At 41.6% G+C, this 24,129-nt stretch overlaps 1 protein-coding gene across 2 annotated transcripts in view; it reads right to left on the bottom strand.

The window, feature by feature from the left end:
* Nucleotides 1–7,833: 7,833 nt before the first annotated feature.
* Nucleotides 7,834–24,129, bottom strand: part of lnpk (lunapark, ER junction formation factor) — a 106,855-nt gene continuing 90,559 nt past the window's right edge. For both annotated transcript variants that reach the window (XM_041201456.1, XM_041201457.1), the window contains exons 12-13: nt 11,122–11,280; nt 7,834–9,680 (exon numbers count right to left, since the gene is read on the bottom strand). In XM_041201456.1, coding sequence (XP_041057390.1) covers nt 9,484–9,680; nt 11,122–11,280 — 356 coding nt within the window. In that variant the 3' untranslated portion in view covers nt 7,834–9,483. The remainder of the gene's footprint in view (nt 9,681–11,121; nt 11,281–24,129) is intronic.

A 24,129-nucleotide genomic window follows, 5' to 3' on the forward strand; every position in this document is an offset into this window, starting at 1 on the left:
CATCCCTTTGCAGATTCCTTATTTCCTCATCACAACATGCCCTCCTACTTATTTTTGTATCATCAGCAAATTTGGATACATTACACTCTGCCCCCTCTTCCAAGTCACTAATACAGGTAGTAAATAATTGAGGCCCTAGGATTGATCCTTGTGGCACTCCACTAGTTACGTCTTTCCAACCTGAAAAAGCCCCATTAATCCTGACTCTGTCTTCTGTGTGTTAACCAATCCTTAATCCATGTTAATACATTATCCCCAATACTGTGATCTCCTATTTTGTGCATTAACTTTTTAGTGTGGCATCTTATCAAATGCCTACTGGAAATCCAAGTACACTGAATCTACCAGTTCCCCTTTATCAACTCCGCTTGGGCAGGGATGGTGGAGAGCTTGGGGGGGGGGGGGGCGGTGCTGGGAAGGGGCAATGGAGAGGTGGGAGGGGGTGGCAAACTGGAAAAGGGCGGTGGAGAGCTTGGAGGGATGTCGGAGAGCTGGGGGATGAAGGAGAGCTATGAAAGGGTGGACGTGTGCTGGGAGGGGGTGGCGGAGAGCTGGGAGAGGATGCTGAGAACTGGGAGGGGGTTGAACTTGAACCGGGAGAGGGGAGAATATGAGCTGGGGGGCGTGACGGGGAGTATGAGGTTAAAAGGGAGATGGGGCAGGGGAGATTATGGGGGGGCGGTGATTGTGGAGGTTGTGGGGGAAATATCATGGTGTGAAGGTCAGGGGAAAGAGATCATAGAGGTCAGGGGGAACAGATTGTGGGAGCCCTTGGAGGAGAGATTGTGGAGGTCATGGGGAAGCGATTGTAGAGGTCATGGGGAGAGATTGTGGAGGTCATGGGGAGAGATTATGGAGGAGCCTCAGCCCTTGCGCTTGTCCAACAGGTGCAAGTTCTTCCAGCCTATGTAGATGAGAGCAGAGGCTGTAGAGTGGGGGGGTGGGGGGGATCAGCAAACTCACCATAGCACCATAATATACATGGGCATTCACGGAATACAACGAAAATTATTACTACAGGATAGCATAGTTAGGGAGACAGACACTGCCCTCTGCAGCCAACAGCGTGAGTCCCAAAGGGTGTGTTGCTTGTCCAGTGCCATTTTTAAGGGCATGGACTGGAGAGGAACTTGAAGTGGGAGGGGAAGGATCCAATTGTCGTGGTCCACCTGGATACCAACAACATAAGTAGGATTGAGAAAGAGGTTCTGCTAAGGTAGCATGAGCAGCTAGAGGCTAAATTAAAAAGCAGAACCACAAATGTGAGAATGGAATGAGCAATAAATGTTAGCCTAGGCAGCAATGCCAACATCCCATGAAAGAATAATCAAAACAAATGAAAATAATCTTAATTACTACCTGAGTCACAATCAAATTCGCATATGGTAAATAGGAACAGAGAGTTGAATGTCTTCTCAAATACTGGTGTGTGATAAATGGGTTTTAATTCATGGGGCACTGGCATCAGCACAGGGGAAAAAAGGAGCTGTTCCACTGGGATGGGCTTCGCTGGAACCAAGCTGGGGCCAGTATCCTAGTGAATCAAATAATTAGGACTTCAGAGAGGGTTTTAAACCCAAATAATGGGGGGAAGGGTTCATGTGAAAGGAAATTTAGAAAGGTTAAAGAGAAAAGACAAGGCAATAGTGCAGGGAAACAATATGGGTAATGATAACCAGAATGTGACAGGAAGGGACAGAGCATGCAAACTTAAGAGTGCACTAGCAATTAGAGTCAGAGTAGGGAAAATGATAAAAAGACAGAATTAAAGCTCTTTATCTGAATGGTCACAGCATTCAAATAAAATAGATGAATTGATAGCACAAATAGAAATAGATGGATTTAATATGATAGTCATTAGATGGTTGCAAGATGATCAAGGATGGGATTTGAATTTCAATGTTTGACATTTCAAAAGGATAGCAAGAAAGGAAGAGGGGTAGTTCTGTTAATAAAAGATAAGATCAGTTTAGTAATGAGAAATGATCTTGGTTCAGAAGGTCAAATGTAGAATCACTTTGCATGGAGATAAGAAATAGCAAAGGAAATAAGTCATTGGTGGAAGTAGTTCATTGGGCCCCTAAAAGCAGTTGCACTGTACGACAGAGCATAAATCAAGAAATAATGTGGGTTTATGAGAAAGGTAAGGCAATAATTATGTGTGGTTGTAATCTTCATATAGATTGAACAAATTAGGTTGGCAAGGTAGGCTTGAGGTTGAGTTCATAGAGTGCATTCAGGACAGTTTCTTAGAACAATACATTGTGGAACCAACCAGGGAACAGGCTATTTTTGACCTGGTGATGTGAATATGAGGCAAGGTTAATTAATCATCTCATAGTAATGGAGCCTCTAGGGAAAAGTGATCATAACATGATAGAATTTCACATTCCGTTTCAGGGTGAGAAACTTGGGTCTGAAACCAGTGTCTTAAACTTAAGTAAAGACAATTACAAACATATGAAGATACAGTTGGCTGAAATAGACTGAAAATACATTAGAGGGTAAAACGGTAGATAAGCAGTGGGAGACATTAATGAAGACATTTCATTATTCTCAACAAAAATATGCTCCATTGAGAAAGAATGAATCTATGAGAAGCATGAACTATTCATGGCTAACTAAGGAAGATAAGGTTTGTATCAAATTGAAATAAAAGTCACACAATTCTGTGAAGGTTAGTGGTAGGGCAGAAGATTGGGAAAATTTTTAGAAACCAGCAAAGGATGACTAAAAAAGAGGGAGTCATTAAAATATTGAGAATTAACAGATAATACAACAGCAGACAATAAAAACTTCTGCAAGTCTATAAAAAAAGGAAAAGATCAGTTAAAGTAAACCTTGGCCCTTTAGAGGATGAGACCAGGGAATTAATAAGGGGAAACAAGGAAATGGCAGAAACCTTGAACAAATATTTTATACAGTATCTGTCACCATGGTAGAAGACACTAAAAACATCTCAAGAATGGTAGAAAATCAAAGGGCAAAGGAGAGGGACAAACCTAAAATAATCGCTATCACTAGAGAAAACGTACCAGGAAACTAATGGGACTGACAAGTCCCTAGGATCCAATGACCTGCATCCTGGAAAGAAGTATCAACAGAGATAGTGGATGCATTGGTTCTAATCTTCCAAAATTCCCTCAATTCTGAAAAGGTCCCAGTGGATTGGAAAACACAAATATAATACACCTATTCAAGCAAAGAGGGCATACAAAGTAGGAAACTATAGACCAGCTAGCCTAACATCTATCACTGGAAAAATGCTGTAATACATTATCAAGGAAGTAGCAGCAAGACACTTAGAAAATCATAACACAATCAAGCAGAGTCACCATGGTTTTGTGAAAGATGAATCATGTTTGACATATTTATGAGAGTTTTTTTGAGGATGTAGCATATTTGGATTTCCAAAAGGCATTCAATAAGGTGTCACAAAGATTACAAAAGCTTATGGTTTTGGGGTAATATATTATCATACATAGGGGATTGGCTAACTAACAGGAAACAGAGGGAGGATAAGAGGGTCATTTTCAGGTTGGCAAGCTGCATGGAGTGTCACGGAGATCAATGCTGAGGCCTCAATTATTCACAATCTATATTAATGAATTGGATGACAGGGCAGAGTATACTGTAGCCAAATTTGCTGACAATACAAAAATAGGTAGGAAAGCAAGTTGTGAGGTCACAAAAAGTCTGCAGAGATATAGATAGGTTGAGTGAATAGGCAAGAATTTGGAAGATGGAGTATAATGTGAGAAAATGTGAGGTTATCCAATTTGGTAGGAATAGAAAAGCAGAATATTATTTAAATGGAGAGAGACTGCAGAATGCTGCAATACAGAAGGATCTGGGTGTCCTGAAACATGAATCACAAAATATTAGTATGCACGTAATGCAAATAATTAGGAAGACAAGTGGAATGTTGGCCTTTATTGCACGGGTGGATTCAGTATAAAAGTAGGAAAGTCTCGTTACAGCTGTACAGTGCATTAGTGAGACCAAACCTAGAGTACTGCATATCTCCTTACTTAAGGGGGGGGGGATGTACTTGCATTGGAAGCAGTTCAAAAAAGATTCACCAGGCTGATTCCTGAGGTGAAAGGGCTGGTTTATGAAGAAAGGTTGAGCAGGTTGTGCCTATACTCATTGAGAGGGGGTCTTATTGAAACATATAAAGTTCTGAGGGGGCTTGACAGGGTAGATGCTGAGAGGATTTCCTCCTCACAGGGGAATTTAGAACTCGGAGAGACAGCTTCCCCATAGAGGGTCTCCCATTTAAGATGGAGATGAGGGGGAATTTTATCTCTCAGAGGGCCATTAATCTTTGGAATTCTCTACCCCAGAGAGCTGTAGAAGATGCGTCATTAAATAGATTCAAGACTGAGTTACAGTCTTTTCAACAACAAAGGAATCAAGGATTGTGGGGGGGGGGGGCGGGGGGTGGGGGGGGCAGCCAGTAAAGCAGAGTTGAGGCCATGATCTTATTGAATGGCAAAGCAGGCTTGAGGGGCCGAATGACCTACTCCTGCTCCTATTTCTTATGTTATGTATCTATAGAATGGAGTTTAGCGTAGGGACTAATAATATAAGCTTTTATTACCTTAATATTAAATTGGTGGAAATTTACCCATCCAGTAGGGGACATTGAATAAGCAGTCCCATAATTTAGCAACAGAAAAGGAATCAAGAAAGGTGGAAGTGATAAAGATGGGTATCAGTGTACATGTAAAAATGAATGCTATGATATCAGATGATGTTGCCAAGGGATAGTACGTAGAGGAGAAATAGAAAGCGGCCAAGGATAGCAATTGGGAGCAGGTTGAGCAGCCATTCCAAATGATACGCTGACTATAATTAAGTGAATAAGAATGGATCCAGGTGAGAGCAGTCCCACCCAGCTGGATGACAATGGACACTCACTGGGGGAAGGTGGTCAACTGTGTCAAAGGCTACAGACAGGTGAAGGAGCAAGAGTCAGGGTGGAGTGTGACTTAGAGAGGAACTTGCAGGTGGTGGTGTTTCCATGCACTTTCTGCCCTAGTCTACGTTACATGTTGGAGGTGCTGTGAAAGTAGCCTCAGTGAGTTGCCGATGGCACAAGTTGTAGACACTGTGCACCAATAGTGAAGGTAGTTTTAACTCATTGAAAGGGATATCAATCAAGGGTGATGCTTTGTCCTGGATAGTGTTGACTGAGAATTGGTGGAGCTGCACTCATCCAGACAAGTGGAGAGCATTCCAAACTCCTGATTTGTGCCTAGTAGATAATAAAAAAGTATCGGACAGGCAGGTGGTGAGTCACTCACCACAAAATTCCCAGCCCCTGATCTGCACTTGTAACCACAATATTCATGCAGCTAGTCCGGTTGGGTTTCTAGTCAACAGAGACCCTCAGGATTTTGGTGATGAGTTAATCAAATAATGGTAATGCCATTGAATATTAAGGAGAGGTTGTCAGACTCTCTTTTGTTGGAGATGGTCATTTCCTGACAGCTGTGTGGTACAAATGTTATTTCCACTTATACGTTCAAGCCTGAATGCTATCCAGGTCTTGCTACACGTTGCATGCATTGTCTGAGGAGCTACAAATGGTACTGAACTCTGCAATCATTGGAGAACATCCCTATTGCTGTTCTTATGTTGGAGAACGGTCATTGATAAAGCAGCTGAAGTTGGTTGGATCTGGGGCACAACTCGAAGGAACTCCTGCAATGATGCACTGGGGCTGAGATGATTGGTCACCAACAACCACAAACATCTTCCTTTGTGATACATATGACTCCAGCCAGTGGAAAGTTTTCACCCGATTCCGATTGACTTCAATTTTGCTCGGGTCACAGCCTGAGTTACACAATTCACCAGAACACAAATCCCAGTCCCGTTTAAGTGAAGCCTGCCCCTATGGAATAGATCACTCTTTCTAGAGTACTAGAGCCAGTGCCTCATGAATCAAAACTCTTTTATTTAATATCACTCTGAGCCACACATTTAATTCTCTACCTACTTGACCCAATACTAAGTTGGCACGTGGTTCGGGTAGCAATCCCGAGATAATTACCTTTGAGGTACTGAATTTTAATCTGGGCCCTATTTCCTCAAAACTCTCTAAACAGATCATTCCTAGCTCTACCTACGTTGTTAATTCCTACATGGACCACAAAAACTGAATCTGGCCCCTCCCCGCCCTCCAAAGTTGCCTCCAACCCGAGACGTCCTTCACCCTGCTAAAGGGCAGGCAACATAACCTTTGGTATTTCTGGTCATGGCTCAGGACAGTATCCCTCCCCCTTGAATATACTGTCCCCTATCACTACCACATTGCTGTTCATGGCATGCAACATGAATGGCATCCTGCACCATGGTCAGTATGCTCATCCACCCTGCAGTCCTTGTTCTCATCCACACAGATAGCAAGTACCTTGGACCTGTTGGTCAGTCAAGGGCTGAGGCTCTTTCATCATCTATCCCCACACCTGTTTTAGTTGTGGTCACGCTCTCCTGTCCCTGACCATTGACCAATTCTAAAGTTCTACTCAACCTAAGGGGAGTGTGGCTGCCTCATGCAACTCCAGTTAACTCTCCCTCTCCCTGATGCTCCCAACATCTGCAATTTGGAGTCTAGCTTAGCAACTCGGAGCTGAAGTTGTTCAAGCAAGACACTTACTGTAGAGATGGTTCTCCGGAGCTGCAATGCGCTCCACAAACTCCACATTTTGCAGTCATGGCACACCACCTACCCTGCCATGTTGTTCTAACCTTATTTGATTAGCTAATTAGTTGCTAATTTAATAAAGTAATAGCAAGTTACATGGTCTCCTAGCTTGGAGACAAAAGAGCAACACTCACCAGTTACTGGAGAACGAAACAAAGAATAAACAAGGCAGCATCTCCTTTGCTCAAACTGCCATAATTCTGCACAAAATTGAGAGGTTTGCTCATGGTGCTAAGGATGTTGGTGTACTAAGGCGGGATGCTGTTTCATTGACAGGTCAGAACACAGGCATGTTACTTCTAGCCTGTGCTATACCTGATTAGAGAAGTCCCTAATACAAACATAGCTGAACCAAAATTTTGGAGAATTGGTAAGTGAATGAATGGAGAAGGGGAGCAAAGGAGGAAAGCATTCCATTACTCAGCATTCAAACTCCTCATTTCATCAAGTGCAAAAATTCACCAAAATTTAGAGAAAATAAAATGTAGTGAATTACAAAAGGCATGTTTAAAATAAACCAACACCAATTTGTTTAGCATGTTTTTTCTGGTACTGGCTGCATTAAGAAACTTGAGAAACAAATAAAAGAAGTTGGGAAGATATATTCATATAGACCTACGGAAGCTATTCTTCTGTGAAGCATTCATGAAAACCTATAATTTAAACTTTATATACAATGTCAGTATATCTGGGTTTCAAAGAATAGTCCCATTAAAACACCCATTTTGGGAAATACAACAAGAACTAAAACAAGAAAAACAATATGCTTAATTATGACCTTTCAAAAGTAATTTGGGCTCTTAGCAAAGTCATTATTTCCATGCCTAGCACAAAAGGGAGCTTACTTACCAAGAAATCTTTAAGCACTTGCCTATGTGAGCAAGAGATACTAGAGGGTCAAAATAAAATAAACCATTTATAAAAACATGAATAAAACAGAGATAATAAGTTCCAGATCCTGAGGAAATACAATTCCACATGGGAAATCCCAAGTCGTTCTAATTATATTCCCAGATTGCTTTAGATACATTATTTGTGCATGCATAGTAGACCAGAGGGAACATCTGCAGTAAGTAAAGTTCTTTAAAAAGTGAAAAAATACCACAGCAAGATTTTAATCATGTACACAGAAAACAGTTTATTATACAATTTTCTCTGTGGCAGATTATTATTGCCCAATATCACAGCTTTTAAATGGTATATATGATCACCTTGATTATATTCATTTATTGAACTAGGTTTATCTCAGCCCTCCTACTGGACGTAGGTTTGAAACATTCTGCAATAAATATATTGGCCTTGTGCCTTGCTCCTCAAAAAATACTTTTGTAGGTCCTGAAAACTGTCAACTGCTGCCTGCTTGGGTTGCATCACAGCATGGGTTGGACCAACGGCAATTCCATGGACACATTATTACACAAGAATGAAAACATATTCTTTTCCTCACAAACTTATCACTGAACAAAACAACATTTGTAATTTATGAAACCCTCAAACACATGCAAATCAAAATTGGGATTAGAATCAGTGTATCCTGGTACAGAACTCAACAGTCAATCACTGAAATGAAGCGTAGCTTTACTGAAGCGCTTATTTTAAAAATTTATTCGAGAAATACTGCCTTATCAGAAACTAAATATACATCATTATTTAGTGTCGAGCAGTGGTCATTCATACAAATGTACTCCAATGGTAAACTGCAACTTCAGGTTTGGGGAATAAAGTTCATTTTTTAACCAAGGTGGAATAATGCACATTAAAATTGTGCCTTGGTTGTTAGAGCATCGAATCATCTTTGTGTTTGAGCATTAATTGAAAAAGTGCGTGAAAGGGACAAGATTTTTTTTTTTCTAAAGCATTCCAATTCTGATTTTTTTATATGGGGTGAAGTAAAATTTCAGTATTCTATATAAAGCGCTTGGTTGATGTAAACATGGTAATTACAATTTATTTAATTTCCAAAACTTCTAAAGCACATAAGCCCACCATAAAGTACCAGGGGTATCCATGGACTATTATATTAGTCCCTATAACACAATAGCTTTTCATGTAAACTTAGTAGAAAAATCTCCTCTACAACAGCATGCAAATTCATCACCCACAGACAAAGAAAGCACATTATCCAAATGAACAGTTTTTAAATATTAAATATACAAAGGACTGGGTAAACCTACTATCCAAAAGTTCCAGGCTTAAAAATATAAAAGCTAATTTTGCATTTCTGACAGTAAACATCAAGTTTTATAACACATATCATAGCCAAGGTAATGTATTTTCCATTAAATGATTTTTTCCTAATCCAGTTTCAACCTTTCAAGACTTTAAAGCATTATAAATTAAACAGTCTTTAAAATATAGAAAAAGACCTCTAGCCAAGCACATCTCTGAAAGAAGGTTAAAGGGTCAACCCATTTTAAATATTTAGCTATTGGATTTTAATCCTTCAATTTTATAAATACAGTACATCTGAAAACCAAAGGGCATTGTGACCTGACAACTGATAAAGCAGCCTTTGCTATTTAATATCACTGGCAATTTGCAGATTTATCACAAACAAACAAAAACATACAGCAAATCTAGATTTTTTTCTTTAGAAACAAAAAGATTGGTATATTGTTATATTAATGCTGATAAGAGTTAAACCTTTCAAATTTTAACCTAATCAGTTAATCCATTGCATTGGTCATCTGGCAGAACCAATTGGTACACTGTTTTGGGAAATATATTAAAGCTCTCGCTACTTGCTGAGTTGTAGGAAACTTTGCTATTCAATCTCCCACAGGAGACTCTTCATCTTTACTCATTCCAATATCATCTGCATTTTCGTTTGGTTGCTCCTCATGTTCCATTTCTTTGTCATCTCTTAGATCAGCCTCCACTGGAGTAGGTTCTTCTTCACCAGTTTCAACTTGGTTGCTATTGTGAAGAGATGCAACATTTTGACCTTGGGCTTCCTCACTTTGTTCTAGAATATAAAAAACATAGCCAGTCTAAATGAGCCATAAGAATTAAAACTTCTAAACAGTTGCAGCTTCCATCACAGTTTTATTGCAGCTTAAATATGACTGTTGCACACCCATCATTGTAATGTAGCAAGTGTATCCAGTACATAATCTGTCAAAAATACTAACGGATACTAAAATGTATATTTTTTTTGTGGATATAAAATGCTTGTAATAAAATTTACTTATCTTTTTAAAAATGTACAAAATGCAAGTAGCTTTATTTCCTTACCCTCAATTCCAACTTTTTAAATTCTAAAATTCTTTTTCTTCAATTATTTACATGATTGCTAGAGATGCTTCTCTCTACTCTTCCCCTGAACTCCTCCCCAACTACTCCACCCCAACCACTTATTCCACTTCCAAAGCATATTTGTAATTCTTGCTCGATCGCCAGAACTTGCTAGTTGATTTCTGCTGTTTGCTTTGCACAAACGGCATCCTGTCCTGAGTTACCCTGTTATTTGTAAGAGTTTTGTGGATTTTCAAATTAATTGCCTGCTAAACTCACTACAGAAAGCTTGGGCTAGAACTTAACTGGGTAAATACTTTTTTTTGACACCCTGATCATTGTTAATGCAATTCTAATCAACATCCTAGGCTCATCAAGGGACAATTTAAGCTGAATCTTATTTCTGCATATAGTAAATTGTTCAGATTTTTAAAATGTCAAACTTTAAATCACATCTTTCCCTACTTTTCCTTTGTCTACTTTTTTCTCTTATCCCATTATTTCTTTCCCTCACTAGTTCTCTCTGTACCTGATTTGTCTCGAATGCACCCTCCTTCTCCATTACTCCTGTATCTTTCTCAATGCTTAAATCTCATTGGCTAAGGGGATGCACATTTGGTCCCACCATTCTCTAAGGTCCTACATGTACTGTTACCCTTTGTCTCGTTATTAGCTTGCATTTCTAGCAGGTTATGTGTAAAAGAAAATCAAGCTGAAGGATGAAGGAAAAAAAGCCCCATTGCAGCAAGGTCTGGCCCACTGCATTCTTCAGTAGCCTGAGCTCTGTTCCCTAAAACTATATTGTCATCTTCAGATTAAAAGAAAAGCAAAATCAAATATTATACCAAACATTGACTCACATAAAACAATAAACTTTACTCCAAAATATATATCTGAAGGTACAAATCTGCAAAGTCTCAAAGCCATTTTGTAACCGACTTGGGAGGGGCGGGGGGGGGGGAATGCAGGGGCTGTGGTGGATGGTGGGGAGATGGGGAGGGAAGAGAATCTGTAGATTCAGTATAAATGGGAAGGGATATCAATCAGAACTGTACAGATAACAAAGCTTTTAAATACTTTTTTGAGTAAAATGTCCTTCATTCAGTGTGACCCATTTGTCAATGTTGCAATGTGCTTTGATTATAATTTAGAGATTTGTCAAAAGTACATACCATTAGCAGGTTGACCATCATGTGTCGCAGACTGAGAGCCAACTGAGCTTTGAGAGTCACAACGTGTTCTTTTTTCAAAATTGTAATCTGGAAGTCTTGGAGCTTGAGGCCTTGTTTTCCGTGCCGGATTAAGAAAGAAACAGTATGCACATCTGAAAGCTAGTGAAGGAAATAAAAAAAACTTCATAAGATTAAAACACTTTCGCGTGAAAATTTAACAAAGTGTCATAGGGTCATTACAGCCCATCAAGTCCATGCCGGCTCTCTGTAGAGCAAACCAGTCATTCCCATTTGCCCATTCTATCCCTGTAGTCCACAAGTTTATTTCCCTTGTGCTTATCCAATTTCCTTTTGAAAAATCATTGACCATCTCTGCATCCACTAACCTTGACAGCAGCAAGGTCCAGGCCATTACCAAGCACTGCGTGAAAATGTTCTTCCTCACATTCGCCCAGCAGCTATGGCCCAAAATGGTAAATCCGTATTCCCTAGTCTTTGTACCATCAGCTAGAGGAAACAGCTTTTCTTTGTTCTTCAACCCTACAACAATTCTGGTATATCTCTCTGCACTCTCTCAAGAAGCTTAAAACCTTCCTAAAGTGTAATGAACAGAACTGGTTTAGAATATGCTAGTTCTGGTCTAACCAGAGTTCATACAGGCTCAACATAACTTCCCTGTTTTTGTGTTCAATACCTCAGTTTGTGAAGCGCAAGATCCCATATGCTTTGCTAACTACTCATTCAATATGTTCTACCAGCTCCAAAGATCCATGTGTCATGAAGCCCCAGGCCCGCTGTTCCTGTACACTCTTTAGAACCATGCCAATCAGTCTATATTCTCCATATTTCTCACATTCTTCAGCATTAAATTCCATCTGCCACTTGTCTGCCCAATCTGCTAGCCTAACTGTATCCTGGTGTGGTCAATTGGCATCATCCTCACAATTAACGGCTCGGTATCTAAATACACGTAGCATTTGAAACAAAGCAGATGAACTGACATAGTGCAAATAGAAATAAATATTGATCTAATAGCCATTATAGAGACATGGCTGCAGGATGACATAGATTAGGACCTGAATATCGAAGAGTATGTGACATTTAGGAAGGACAGAAAGCTAGGCACAGGTGGAGGGGTGATTCTGCTATTTAATGGTGGTATTAGCGTATTAGAGAGGGATATACCCTCTTTCCTTGTTTCATCATATTCTCTGTCTCTCTCGTCTTCCAAGAAGCATTGACTTTGGTTCCCTTACTTTTTGCTCTTGCTGGAATGCATCTAGCCTGTGCCTGCAGTACCTCTGCCTTAAAGGTCACCCACTGTTCCTTTAGTTTTTCCCTTCAATCTTTGGTTCCATTTTACCCTGGCTAGATCCCCTCTCACCCCTTTCAAGTTAGGTCTTTTCCATTTAGATGGTTTTTCCTTGCTCTCCTCCATTGTTAATCTAAATCTTATGACAAAATAATCACTTTTGCTCAAGTGTTACCCCACAGACACTTGGTCCACTTGGCCCACCTTATTCCTCAGGACCAGATCTAGCAATGCCTCCTTTCCAGTTGCAATGAGAAAATACTGATCAAAGAAGTTCTCTTAAACGCACTTCCAAAATTTCTCCCCCTCCTTACCCTTTATACTAACATCATTGCAGTTGATATTTGGGTAATCAACAGCAACACATTATAGTTTTCACACATTAGTGTGATTTCCTTGCAGATTTGCTTGTCTATCTCTCTCTCTCACATTATTTGGAGGCCTGCAGAATACCCTCAGTAGCTCAATCATCTCCCTTTTACTTCTCAACTCCAGCCAAATGGATTGTCTTTACTCGTTCTCTTTCTAACACAACGTCTTCACTAAGCAGTACTGCCACCCATCTTCCTTTTTTCCTTCCTCATCTTTTCTGAACACTGTATATTTCAACATTAAGCTCTCAGTTCTCACCATTTTTAAGCCACATTTGTCCATAGTTACTGTCACAATATTAAATGCCCTCAAGGTTGTGTGTGCTTGGAGCTCACCAAATTTATTCACCACACTTAATGCATTTACATATATTTATTGTAAAACTGTCTTTCTACTCCATGTTCTTCTTCTTAGTCTGCTTCTAATATGGTCCTCCTCTAGTAATACTCAATACTCACGCCTTTATGTACCCGATTCCTCTTTTCTACATTTATATGCTGCTGTGAATCCCTCTGCCAATTTAGTTTAAACCCTCCCCAAACACACTCATGAACCTGTCCATAAGCACAGTTGTCTCAGTCCTGTTTAGATGCAACATGTCCCTGTTGAATTGGTGCCTCATGGTCCAGAACTGGTCCCAATGTCCCAGGAATCTGAAGCTCTCCCTCCTGGATCAAGCCACACATTTATCCTCTTTATCTCACCATTTCTACTGCTGCTAATATACATCACTGGGAGAAATCCAGAGGTTACTACTTTCAAGGTCCTGCTTTTTAACTTCTTTGCTGGCAGAAACTCCACAAGCCAGATGAGCTAAATCACTACAGTCTACAAAAGCAACTACTATTTTGCCAGCAGTCCATGGCAAATCAGATCTTATGAATAGAGCGTTTCACTGAAAGATCCAAATGGTAGAACTGTTTGATGGCCTGATATCTGGGCAAGAAAATGATGCCAATGCACTCATACATTCTATGTCATATGGTGCTGCCTATCAGGATAAGCAAGGAGTTCTTGATACTTGCTTTTGCCCATTGAGGGCACAAATATGCAGTTGCAATCGACTCTTGGGAGTGGGGTTTGGGGGAGGAAGTAAGTGAGACTCTGATGTTGAATAGACAACAAAAAAACATACTTAATAAAGTGAGATCAAAACAAGGTGATCCTGCACACTAAATTAACTGGTCAGATCCCTGAGCTAGGCACATCCCCATTATTGCTAGGTGGTAGTGATGATTGAACTGCCAGCCTGGTTCTTTAATGAAGTTTGGAAGCTTAATTGAGATATTTCAACCAATAATATTCCAGCAGTATCTTGCACTTGAGGGTTCCTAAGTCTTAGCCCTTGGGAATTGGTGCCTAAATCCTCTAGGCTTTAGAAAATGAGATGCATCCCTAAAGGGCTTGTGCATTCAACGTTTGGCAGATACTAAGTGCACCAAGGAAATTAGGAAGTCTCAGTACTTTGGTTTGAAGTATTTTAAGCAAGGTCAATCAGGTGTGTCTAGATTCCCAAATAATCAAAAAAAAAGACAAGGTTAAATTGGATGGTTTGAGCATATCACCTCAACAACTTGGTCTAGTACACAAAAATATTATTTGACATTATATTAAATTTAAACTTTAATGCTCTGTTTTTACAAGATTCTAAGTCCACTTTCAAGTTTCCTTTCAAACAGGTAGTTTAGAATGAGGTCAATGTAATGAAGAAAAGAATTACCAAGGATACCTCAAGACATTTTCATTGAAAATCAAGTAACCACACATCTCTTTTATAATTTAATCTCTCTTGCTTTCCACCCTATTGCAGACTTTCCCTCTTCTCCCCTCCCTCTGCACCTGTTTAAAATTTGCTACATCTCTAACTTTCCAGCTCTGATAAAATAAAATCAACTTGAAATGTTAACCATTTCTCTTTTCAGAGAAGCTGCCTGACTTGCAGAGCGTTTCCAGCATTTTCATTATCTTGCCTATACTTCAATTATTTCCCCTATACATTTTACTCAATCTACGCTAGCATACAACACATTCTTCCCTCAGCTGGGATAAAGAAATGTGGGGAACCCAAGGAGAGAAATTTTCATATGGTGGTAGAATTTCAAAGAATGAGCATGATCAAGTGATTTCTGCATACAACAGTAAAAGGCTGTTTTCTCACCTGAGCAATTAAGAGCTCACAGTTGCTTCCTATTGTATTTAACTATTGCTGTGCCTACAGTATCAATGCTGCATTCCTTGGAGTAAAAAAAATGGCCTTTCCAGTTAGCTGATTCCTCTCTTGCAACCATACCTTCAATCTCACTTGTCATCAAACTTTTCTTGCCTATTTAAATTGATATCATTACAATCAGACTTTGCCTGGTGCCTCAACTAAAAGCTTTCTGGCTTACTTGCCAACATAAAGCTTCATTTTGTTGATGTCAAGACTCTCTTTCCAAGTACTTCAAAAATGGAGAGCTCATCACAACCTCATCCATTCCTTTGTCCTACAGTCTTCAGGCTTTTAAAAGCAAAGTTAGACATCATCTAACCACTAGTGTGAATAGTGGACTTTGACCTTTCACTTTGGTTTATAAATTTTAAAAAACCCATAGAAATGCAGGCATTGTAGATGTGATTCTGGAGGCCATTACTAAAGGCCAGCTTGAGCATTACAGAGCCAAAATACTCATTGTTTAGAGCTGGCAAGTCAAGACAATAATGCTTAGGAAATCATATCATCTGTTCCAGGTTGACAATCAGTAGATATCAATGGAGCACATTGCACATTGAACCGATAAATGACCACTGTACATATATGGTAAGCTCCTGTCAAAATCACAGGAGCTTTATTTTTAAATTTGTTCACGGGACATGGATGCCACTGACAAGGCCAGCAATTATTACCCACCCTAATTGCCCTTGAGAAATTGGGGTGAGTAGCTTTTTAAAAATTGCTGCAGTCCAGGTGGTGAAGGTGCTATTAGATAGGTAGGTATTATCAGGGTTTCGACCCAGATACAGTGAAGGAATGACAATATATTTCCAAGTCTCAGTGTGAGACTTTGGGGGGAACTTGCAGATGGTGATGCTCCCTTACACCTGCTGTTCTTGTCCTTTTAGGTGGTGGAGGTCACAGGTTTGGGATGAGCTGCTGAAGAAGTTGCTGTAGTGAATCTTGTAGATGGTAAAATGCTGCAGCTAGGATGCATTGGTGGTGGAGGGAGTGAAGGCTTAAAGGTGGCGGATGTTGCTTTGCGCTAAATTATGTTGAGCTTCTTCAGTTTTATTGGAGCTACATGCATCCAGGCAACTGGAGTGTGTTTCATCACAACCCTTATTGCTAGGATCAGGAGTAGATCATTCGGCCCTTCGAGCCTGCTCCGCTGATCCTCCATCTCAATGCCATATCTCTACCTCTCCATACCCCTTGACGCCCCTAATACTCAAAAATTTATCAATTTCTTTCTTGAATATACTCAGTGACCTGGCCTCCACAGCCTTCTGTGGTAGAGAATTCCACAGGTTGACCACCCTCTGAGTGAAGAAAGTTTTCCTCATCTCGGTCCTAAATGGCCTGCCCCATATCCTGAGGCTGTGGCCCCTGGTTCTAGACTCCCCAACCAGGGGAAATGTCCTCCCTGCATCCAGTCTTTCTAGCCCTATTAGAATTTTATACGTTTCAGTCAGATGACCTCTCATTCTCCTAAACTCTAGTGAATACTGGCCCAGTTGAACCAATCTCTCCTCATATGACAGTGCTGCCACCCCCGGTATCAGCCTAGCAAACCTTTGCTGTGCTCCCATTATAGCAAGTATATCCTTTCTTAGGTAGGGAGACCAAAACTGCATGCAATACTCCAGGTGTGGTCTCACTAAAGCCCTGTATAACTGCAGTAAGACATCCCTAACTTCTGAAGTCAAATCCTCTTGCAATGAAGGCCAACATACCATTTGCCTTCCTAATTGCTTGCTGCACCTGCCTCTTTACTTTCACTGACACCCATATCCCTTTGTATATCCACATTTCCCAATATATCACCATTTAAATAATACTCTGCCTTTCTGTTTTTCACACCAAAACGTATAACTTCACATTTATCCACATTATACTGCATCTGCCATGTTTGCCACACATGCAACTTGTTTAAATCTGAATCCCTGAAGCCTCCTTGCATCTTCCTCACAACCCCGCCCAGTTTTGTGTTGTCAGCAAACTTGGAAATATTGCAAAACAAAAACAGAATTACCTGGAAAAACTCAGCAGGTCTGGCAGCATCGGCGGAGAAGAAAAGAGTTGACGTTTCGAGTCCTCATGACCCTTCCACAGATTTCCAGCATCCGCAGTTTTTTGTTTTTATCTCTTGGAAATATTGCATTTGGTTCCCTCATCCAAGTCATTTATATATATCGTGCATAGCTGGGACCCAAGCACTGATCTTTGTGTTACACCATTGGTCATTGCCTGCCACCCAGAAAAAGACTCATTTATTTCCACTCTCTGTTTCCGGTCTGTCAACCAATTCTCAATCCATGCCAGTATATTACCACCAATCCCATTTGCTTTAATTTTGTCCACTAGCCTCTTATGTGGGACCTTATCAAAAGCCTTCTTGAAATCCAAATACACCACATTCACTGGCTCTCCTTTATCTATTCTACTAGCTACATCCTCAAAACACTCCAGCAGATTAGTTAAGCATGATTTCCCTTTCATAAATTCATGCTGACTTTGTCTAATCCCGTTAATGCTTTCCAAGTGTTCTGTTACCACGTCTTTTATAACAGACTCTCGCATTTTCCCCACTACTGATGTTAGGCTAACTATAATTTTCTGGTTTTTCTCTCCCTCCTTTTTTAAATAGTGGGTTACATTTGCCACACTTCAATCTGTAGGAACTGCTCCAGACTCTATGGAATTTTGGAAGATGACCACCAATGTATCCAATATTTCCAGGGCCACTTCCTTTAGTACTCTGGGATGTAGATTATCAGGCCTTGGGTATTTTTCAGCTTTTAACCCCATTCATTTCTCTAGCACCTTTTTTTAAAACTAATACTGATTTTCTTCAATTCCTCCCTCTCACTAGGCCCTTGGTTCCCTAACATTTCTGGGAAATTATTTGTGTCCTCTTTTGTGAAGACAGAAGCAAAGTATGTGTTCAAATCTTCTGCCATTTCATTGCTTCCCATTATAATTTCCCTTGTTTGTAAATGGATTGTAGATGGTAGGAAGGCTTTGGGGAGTCAGGTGGTGAGTTACTCACCAAAGAATACACAGCCTCTGTCCTACTTTTGTAGCCACGATGGTTGCTCCAAGTTAAGTTCCTGATCAATGGTAACCCCAGAATGTTGATGGTGGGGGAAATTCAGTGATGCTAAGGCCACTGAATATCAAGATGGTCAGACTCTTTCTTCTTCGAATTGGTCATTATCTGGCACTTTGTGGCTTGGTCATAGAAGACAGAAGGTAGCAGGGGAAGGGTGCTTTTCTGAATGGAGAGCTGTGACTAGTGGAGTTCCGCAGGGATCAGTGCTGGGACCTTTGCTGTTTGTGGTATACATAAATGATTCGGAGGAAAATATAACTGGGTTAATTAGTAAGTTTGCAGACGACACTAAGGTTGGAGGAGTTGCAGATAGTGAAGAGGATTGTCAAAGGATACAACGGGATATAGATCAGTTGGAGACTTGGGCGGAGAAATTGCAGATGGCGTTTAATCCGGACAAATGCGAGGTAATGCATTTTGGAAGGTCTAAAGCAGGCAGGAATTATACAGTAGATGGCAGAACCCTTAAGTGCATTGACGGGCAGAGGGATCTGGGTGTACAGGTCCACAGGTCACTGAAAGTGGCAATGCAGGTGGATAGGGTAGTCAGGAAGGCATATGGCATGCTTGCCTTCATTGGCAGGGGTATTGAGTATAAAAGCTGGGAATGCTGCAGCTGTATAGAACCTTGGTTAGGCCACACTTGGAATACTGTGTGCAATTCTGGTCACCACATTACCAGAGGGATATGGAGGTGTTGGAGAGGGTGCAGTGGAAGTTTACCAGGATGCTGCCTGGTCTGGAGGTTATTAGCTATGAAGAGAGGTTGGAGAAACTTGGATTGTTCTCACTAGAGTGACGGAGATTGAGGGACGACTTGATAGAAGTTTACAAAATTATGAGTGGCATGGACAGAGGAGATAGTCAGAAGCTTTTTTCCCAGGATGGAAGAGTCAATTACTACGGGACATAAATTTAAGATGCGAGGACAAAACTATAAAGGTGATGTGCGGGGCAAGTTTTTTACGTAAAGGGGTAGAGAGTGTCTGGAATTCGCTGCCAGAGGAGATGGTGGAAGCAGGTCGATAGTGGTGTTTAAGAGGCAGCTTGACAAATACATGAATAGGATGGGAATAGAGAGATACGGACCCCGGAAGTGCAAAATGTTTTAGTTGACGGGCAATATGATCGGCGCAGGCTTGGAGGGCCGAAGGGCCTGTTCCTGTGCTGTACTTTTCTTTCTTTCTTTGAATGTTAGATGCCACTTATCAGCCCAAGTCTGAAAGCTGTCCATGCCTCGCTACATGAAAGTACTGCTTCAGTATCTGAGTTCTGAAAAGTACTGAACATTCTGCAATCATCAACGTGCACCCCCCACTTCTAACTTTATGGTGGATGGATGTATCATCTTTGGTGAAGGAGCTGAAAATGGTGGGGCCTTGGACACTGCCTTGAGGAGCTTTTGCAATGATATCCTGGTATGATTCCGGCCAGCTTGCCTCCTAATTCCCATTCAGGTCAAATGCTGCCTTGAAATCAAGGACAGTCACTGTTCCCTCACTTCCGGAATCCAGCTCTTTCGTCTGTGCTTGGGCCACGGCTGTAATGAAGTCAGGGGTCAAGTGCACCTGGTGGCACCCAAACTCAGCAGTCAGCAGGTTGCAGCTGGGTAAGTGCTGCTTTACAGCAATATTGACTACCCCTTCCATCACTTTGCTAATGATTGAGAAGAGGTTGATAAGGTGGCATTTGGCTAGACTGGATTTGTCCTGCTCTTTGTGAACAGGACATGATGCCACTGTTATAGCTGTATTGGAACAACCTGGCTTGGGGGTCACTAGTTCTGGAGCACAAGTCTCCTGCACTCCAGCTCAGGTATTGATGAGACCCATTGCCTTTTTTGCATTTAGTGCATTCAGCATTTTTCATGGTTTCAGGTGGAGTGAATCTAATTAGCTGAAGACTGGCTTCTGTGTTGGTGGGAGGATGAGATGGATCATCCACTTGGCACTTCTGGCTGAAGATCGTTTTGCAAATTGTTTAGCCTCATCTTTTACACTCATTGGGGATGGAGATATTCATGGAGCCACTTACTCCAGTTAGTTGTTTAATTGTCCAGCACTACTCACAACTGGATGTGACAAGAACGTAGAATTTTGATCTGATCCAGTGGCTTAGTTCTGTTTACAGCATCCTGTCTCTGTTGTTAACTTTCCTGTAGTCCAGTGCTTTAGCTTCACCAGGTTGGCACCTCATTTTTAGGTGCTTATGCATGCTCTTCTACAATTCTCATTGAATCAGGATTGGTCCTCTGGCTTGATGGTAATGGCAAAGTAAGAGACATGCTGGGCCATGAGGTTACAGATTGTGGTGAAATACAGTTCTATTGCTGATAATGGTCCACATCTCATGGATGCCCAGTTTTAGCTTCTAGATCTCTTCTGAATCTATTCAGCATTCTGGTAGTGTCACACAACACAATGGAGAGTGTCATCAGTTTGAGCAACATAGTTATGTAGCACAAAAACAAAAATAATTAGAAAAACTCAGCAGGTCTGGCAGCCTCTGCGGAGAGGAACACAGTTAATGCTTCAAGTCCGAATGACCCTGCAACAGAACTAAGTAAAAATAGAAGAGAGGTGAAATATAAGCTGGTTTAAGTTGGGGGGGGCGGTAGGGGGCGCGGGTGGAGAGACAAGTAGAGCTGGATAGAGGGCCAGTGATAGATGGAGATAACCAAAAGATGTCACAGACAAAAGGACAAAGAGGTGTTGAAGGTGGTGATATTTTCTAAGGAATGTGCTAATTAAAAGTAGAAAGCAGGACAAGCAAGGTACAGATAGCCCTAGTGGGGGTGGGGTGAAGGAATCAAAAAAGGCAAAAGGTAGAGATAAAACAATGGATGGAAATACATTTAAAAATAATGGAAACAGGTGGGAAAAGAAAAATCTGTATAAATTATTGGATAAAAAAAGGGGGGGGGGGGGGATCGGAAAGGGGGTGGGGATGGAGGAGAGAGTTCATGATCTAAAATTGTTGAACTCAATATTCAGTCCGGAAGGCTGTAAAGCGCCTAGTCGGAAGATGAGGTGCTGTTCCTCCACTTTGCGTTGAGCTTCACTGGAACAATGCAGCAAGCCAAGGACGGACATGTGGGCATGAGAGCAGGGTGGAGTGTTGAAATGGCAAGCGACAGGGAGGTCTGGGTAATGCTTGCAGATAGACCAAAGGTGTTCTGCAAAGCAGTCACCCAGTCTGCGTTTGGTCTCTCCAATGTAGAGGAAACTGCATTGGGAGCAATGTATGCAGTAGACTAAATTGAGGGAAGTGCAAGTTAAATGCTGCTTCACTTGAAAGGAGTGTTTGGGCCCTTGGACAGTGAGGAAAGGGGAAGTAAAGGGGCAGGTGCTGCACCTTCTGTGGTTGCATGGGAAGGTGTCGTGGGAGGGGGTTGAGGTGTAGGGGGTGATGGAGGAGTGGACCAGAGTCCCGGAGGGAACGATCCCTGTGGAATGCTGCCGGGGGGTGAAGGGAAGATGAGTTTGGTGGTGGCATCATGCTGGAGTTGGAAATGGCGGAGGATGATCCTTTGAATGCAGAGGCTGGTGGGGTGATAAGTGAGGACAAGGTGGACCCTATCATGTTTCTGGGAGGGAGAGGAAGGTGTGCTCTCACCTTTTTTTGTCAATAGTTTATATATATTTTTCTTTTCCCACCTATTTCCATTATTTTTAAATATATTTCTAAACATTGTTTTATCTCTACCTTTTAGCCTTTTTTGATTCCTTCACCCCACTGCACCCCCACTAGGGCTATCTGTACCTTGCTTGTCCTTTCTACTCTTAAATAGCACATTCCTTAGAAAATATCACCACCTTCAACACCTCTTTGTCCTTTTGTCTGTGACATCTTTCGGTTATCTCCATCTATCACTGGCCCTCTATCGAGCTCTACTTGTCCCACCCCCCACCCTTAAACCAGCTTATATTTCACCTCTCTTCTATTTTTACTTAGTTTTGTTGAAGGGTCATTCAGACTCGAAACGTAAACTGTGCTCCTCTCCACAGATGCTGCCAGACCTGCTGAGTTTTTCCAGGTATTTTTGTTTTTGTTTTGGATTTCCAGCATCCGCAGTTTTTTGCCTTTTTCTTAGTTATGTAGCACCTTTAACATCATAAAACATCCCAAGGCACTTCACAGGAGCATTATAAAATAAAATATCACACTGAGTCATAAAAGGAGAAATTAGATCAGATGACCAAAAACTTGGTCAAAACGTGGGTTTTAAGGAGTGTCTTAAAGGAGGAAAATGAGGTAGAAGGGCAGGGGGTTGTAGTGAGGATATTCCAAAGCTTTGGGGCTAGGCAACTGAAGGCATGGCCACCAAAAGTGGAGTGATTAAAATCAGGGATGCTCAAAAGACCAGAATTAGAGGAATGCAGATACTTCAGAGGGTTGTGGGCCTGAGGGAGATTACAAAGGTAAGGAGGGGTGAGGCCAAGGATGGATTTGAAAACCAGGATGAGATTCTTCAATCAAGATGTTGCTTTACCAGAAGCCAATGTAGGTCAGCGAGCAAAGAGGTGGTAGGCAAACGGGCGAATTAAGACACAGTTAGCAGAGTTTTGGATGATGTCAGCTAGAAATCAGTAGAAAGTGGGATACTAGTCAGGAGTGTGTTGGAATAGTCAAGTCTAGGGGTAATGGAGACATGAATGAGGGTTTCAGCAACAGATGAGACAAGAAACGGGCAAAGTTAGAGGTGGAAATAGGTGGACCTAGTGATGGTGTGAATGAGGTCAGAATCTTATCTTAGGTTCAAAAGCGACAAGGTTGTGAGAACAGGCTGACTTAATCTCAGACTTTTGCCAGGTAGAGGGAGGAAGTCAGTAGCTGGGAACAGAATTTGAAGCAGGGACGAAAAACAATGGCTTCAGTCTTCCCAACATTTAATTAATACAGAAATTCATCTCCTCTAGGACTATGAGGTGATCACTCCTACCAATCCTGTCAAAGACAGATAAATCTGAGATAGGTAGACCAGTGAGGATGAGGACAAGTACATTTTTCCATGTTCCAGTTCTTCTACTAACTGCTGCAGGCCACGCCTGGTAGCTATGTCCTTCAGGACTTGGCCAACTCGTAAAGCAACTGTGGGAGAGCTGTCTCTCAGAGTAGTCAAGCAATAGCCTTGTTAGTCATACTCATGAATCATAGCTTACACCAGCACTACCATCCTTGGGTATGTCCTATGCCACCGGCAGGACAGACCCAACTGAGGTAGCAGCATAGTGGCATACAGTAGAGACAGAGTTGCCTTGGGAGTCCGCAATATCAACTTCGGACCCCATGAGGTTTCATGGTATCAGGTAAAACGTGGGCAAGGAAACCTCCTGCTGATTACTAGGTACCGCCTCCCACTCAGCCGATGAATCAGTATTCCTCCATGTTGAACACCACTTTGAAGAAGCACTGAGAGTGGCAAGGGCGCAGAATGTACCCTGGGTTGGGGACTTCAATGTTCATCAGCAACTGTGGCTCAGTAGCACTATTGACTTGAGCTGGGGAGAAATAAAGGGTATAGCTGCCAGGCTGGGTCTGCGGCAGGTGGTGAAGGAACCAACAAGAGGGAAAAGCATACTTGACCTCATCCTCACCAACCTGCCTGTTGCATGTGCATTGTTCGTGACAGCGTTGGTAGGAATGACCACAGCACAGTCCTTGTGGAGACGAAGTCCCGTCTTCACATTTAAGATATCTTCCAATGTGCTGTGTGGCACTACCACAATGCTAAATGGGATAGATTTCGACAGATCTAGCAACTCAAGACTAGACATCCATAAGACGCTGTGGACCATCAGCAGCAGCATAATTGCACTCAACCACAATCTGTATCATCATGGCCTGGCATATCCCCCACTCTACCATTGCCACCAAACCAGGGGGTCAACTCTGGTTCAATGAAGGGTGCAGGAGGGCATACCAGGAGCAGCACCAGGCATAACTAAAAATGAGGTGTCAACCTGGCACAGCTACAACTCAGGACTACTTGTGTGCCAAACAGCATAAGCAGCT

Source organism: Carcharodon carcharias, chromosome 12 (genome assembly GCF_017639515.1).
Source record: "Carcharodon carcharias isolate sCarCar2 chromosome 12, sCarCar2.pri, whole genome shotgun sequence".
NCBI lineage: Eukaryota > Metazoa > Chordata > Chondrichthyes > Lamniformes > Lamnidae > Carcharodon > Carcharodon carcharias.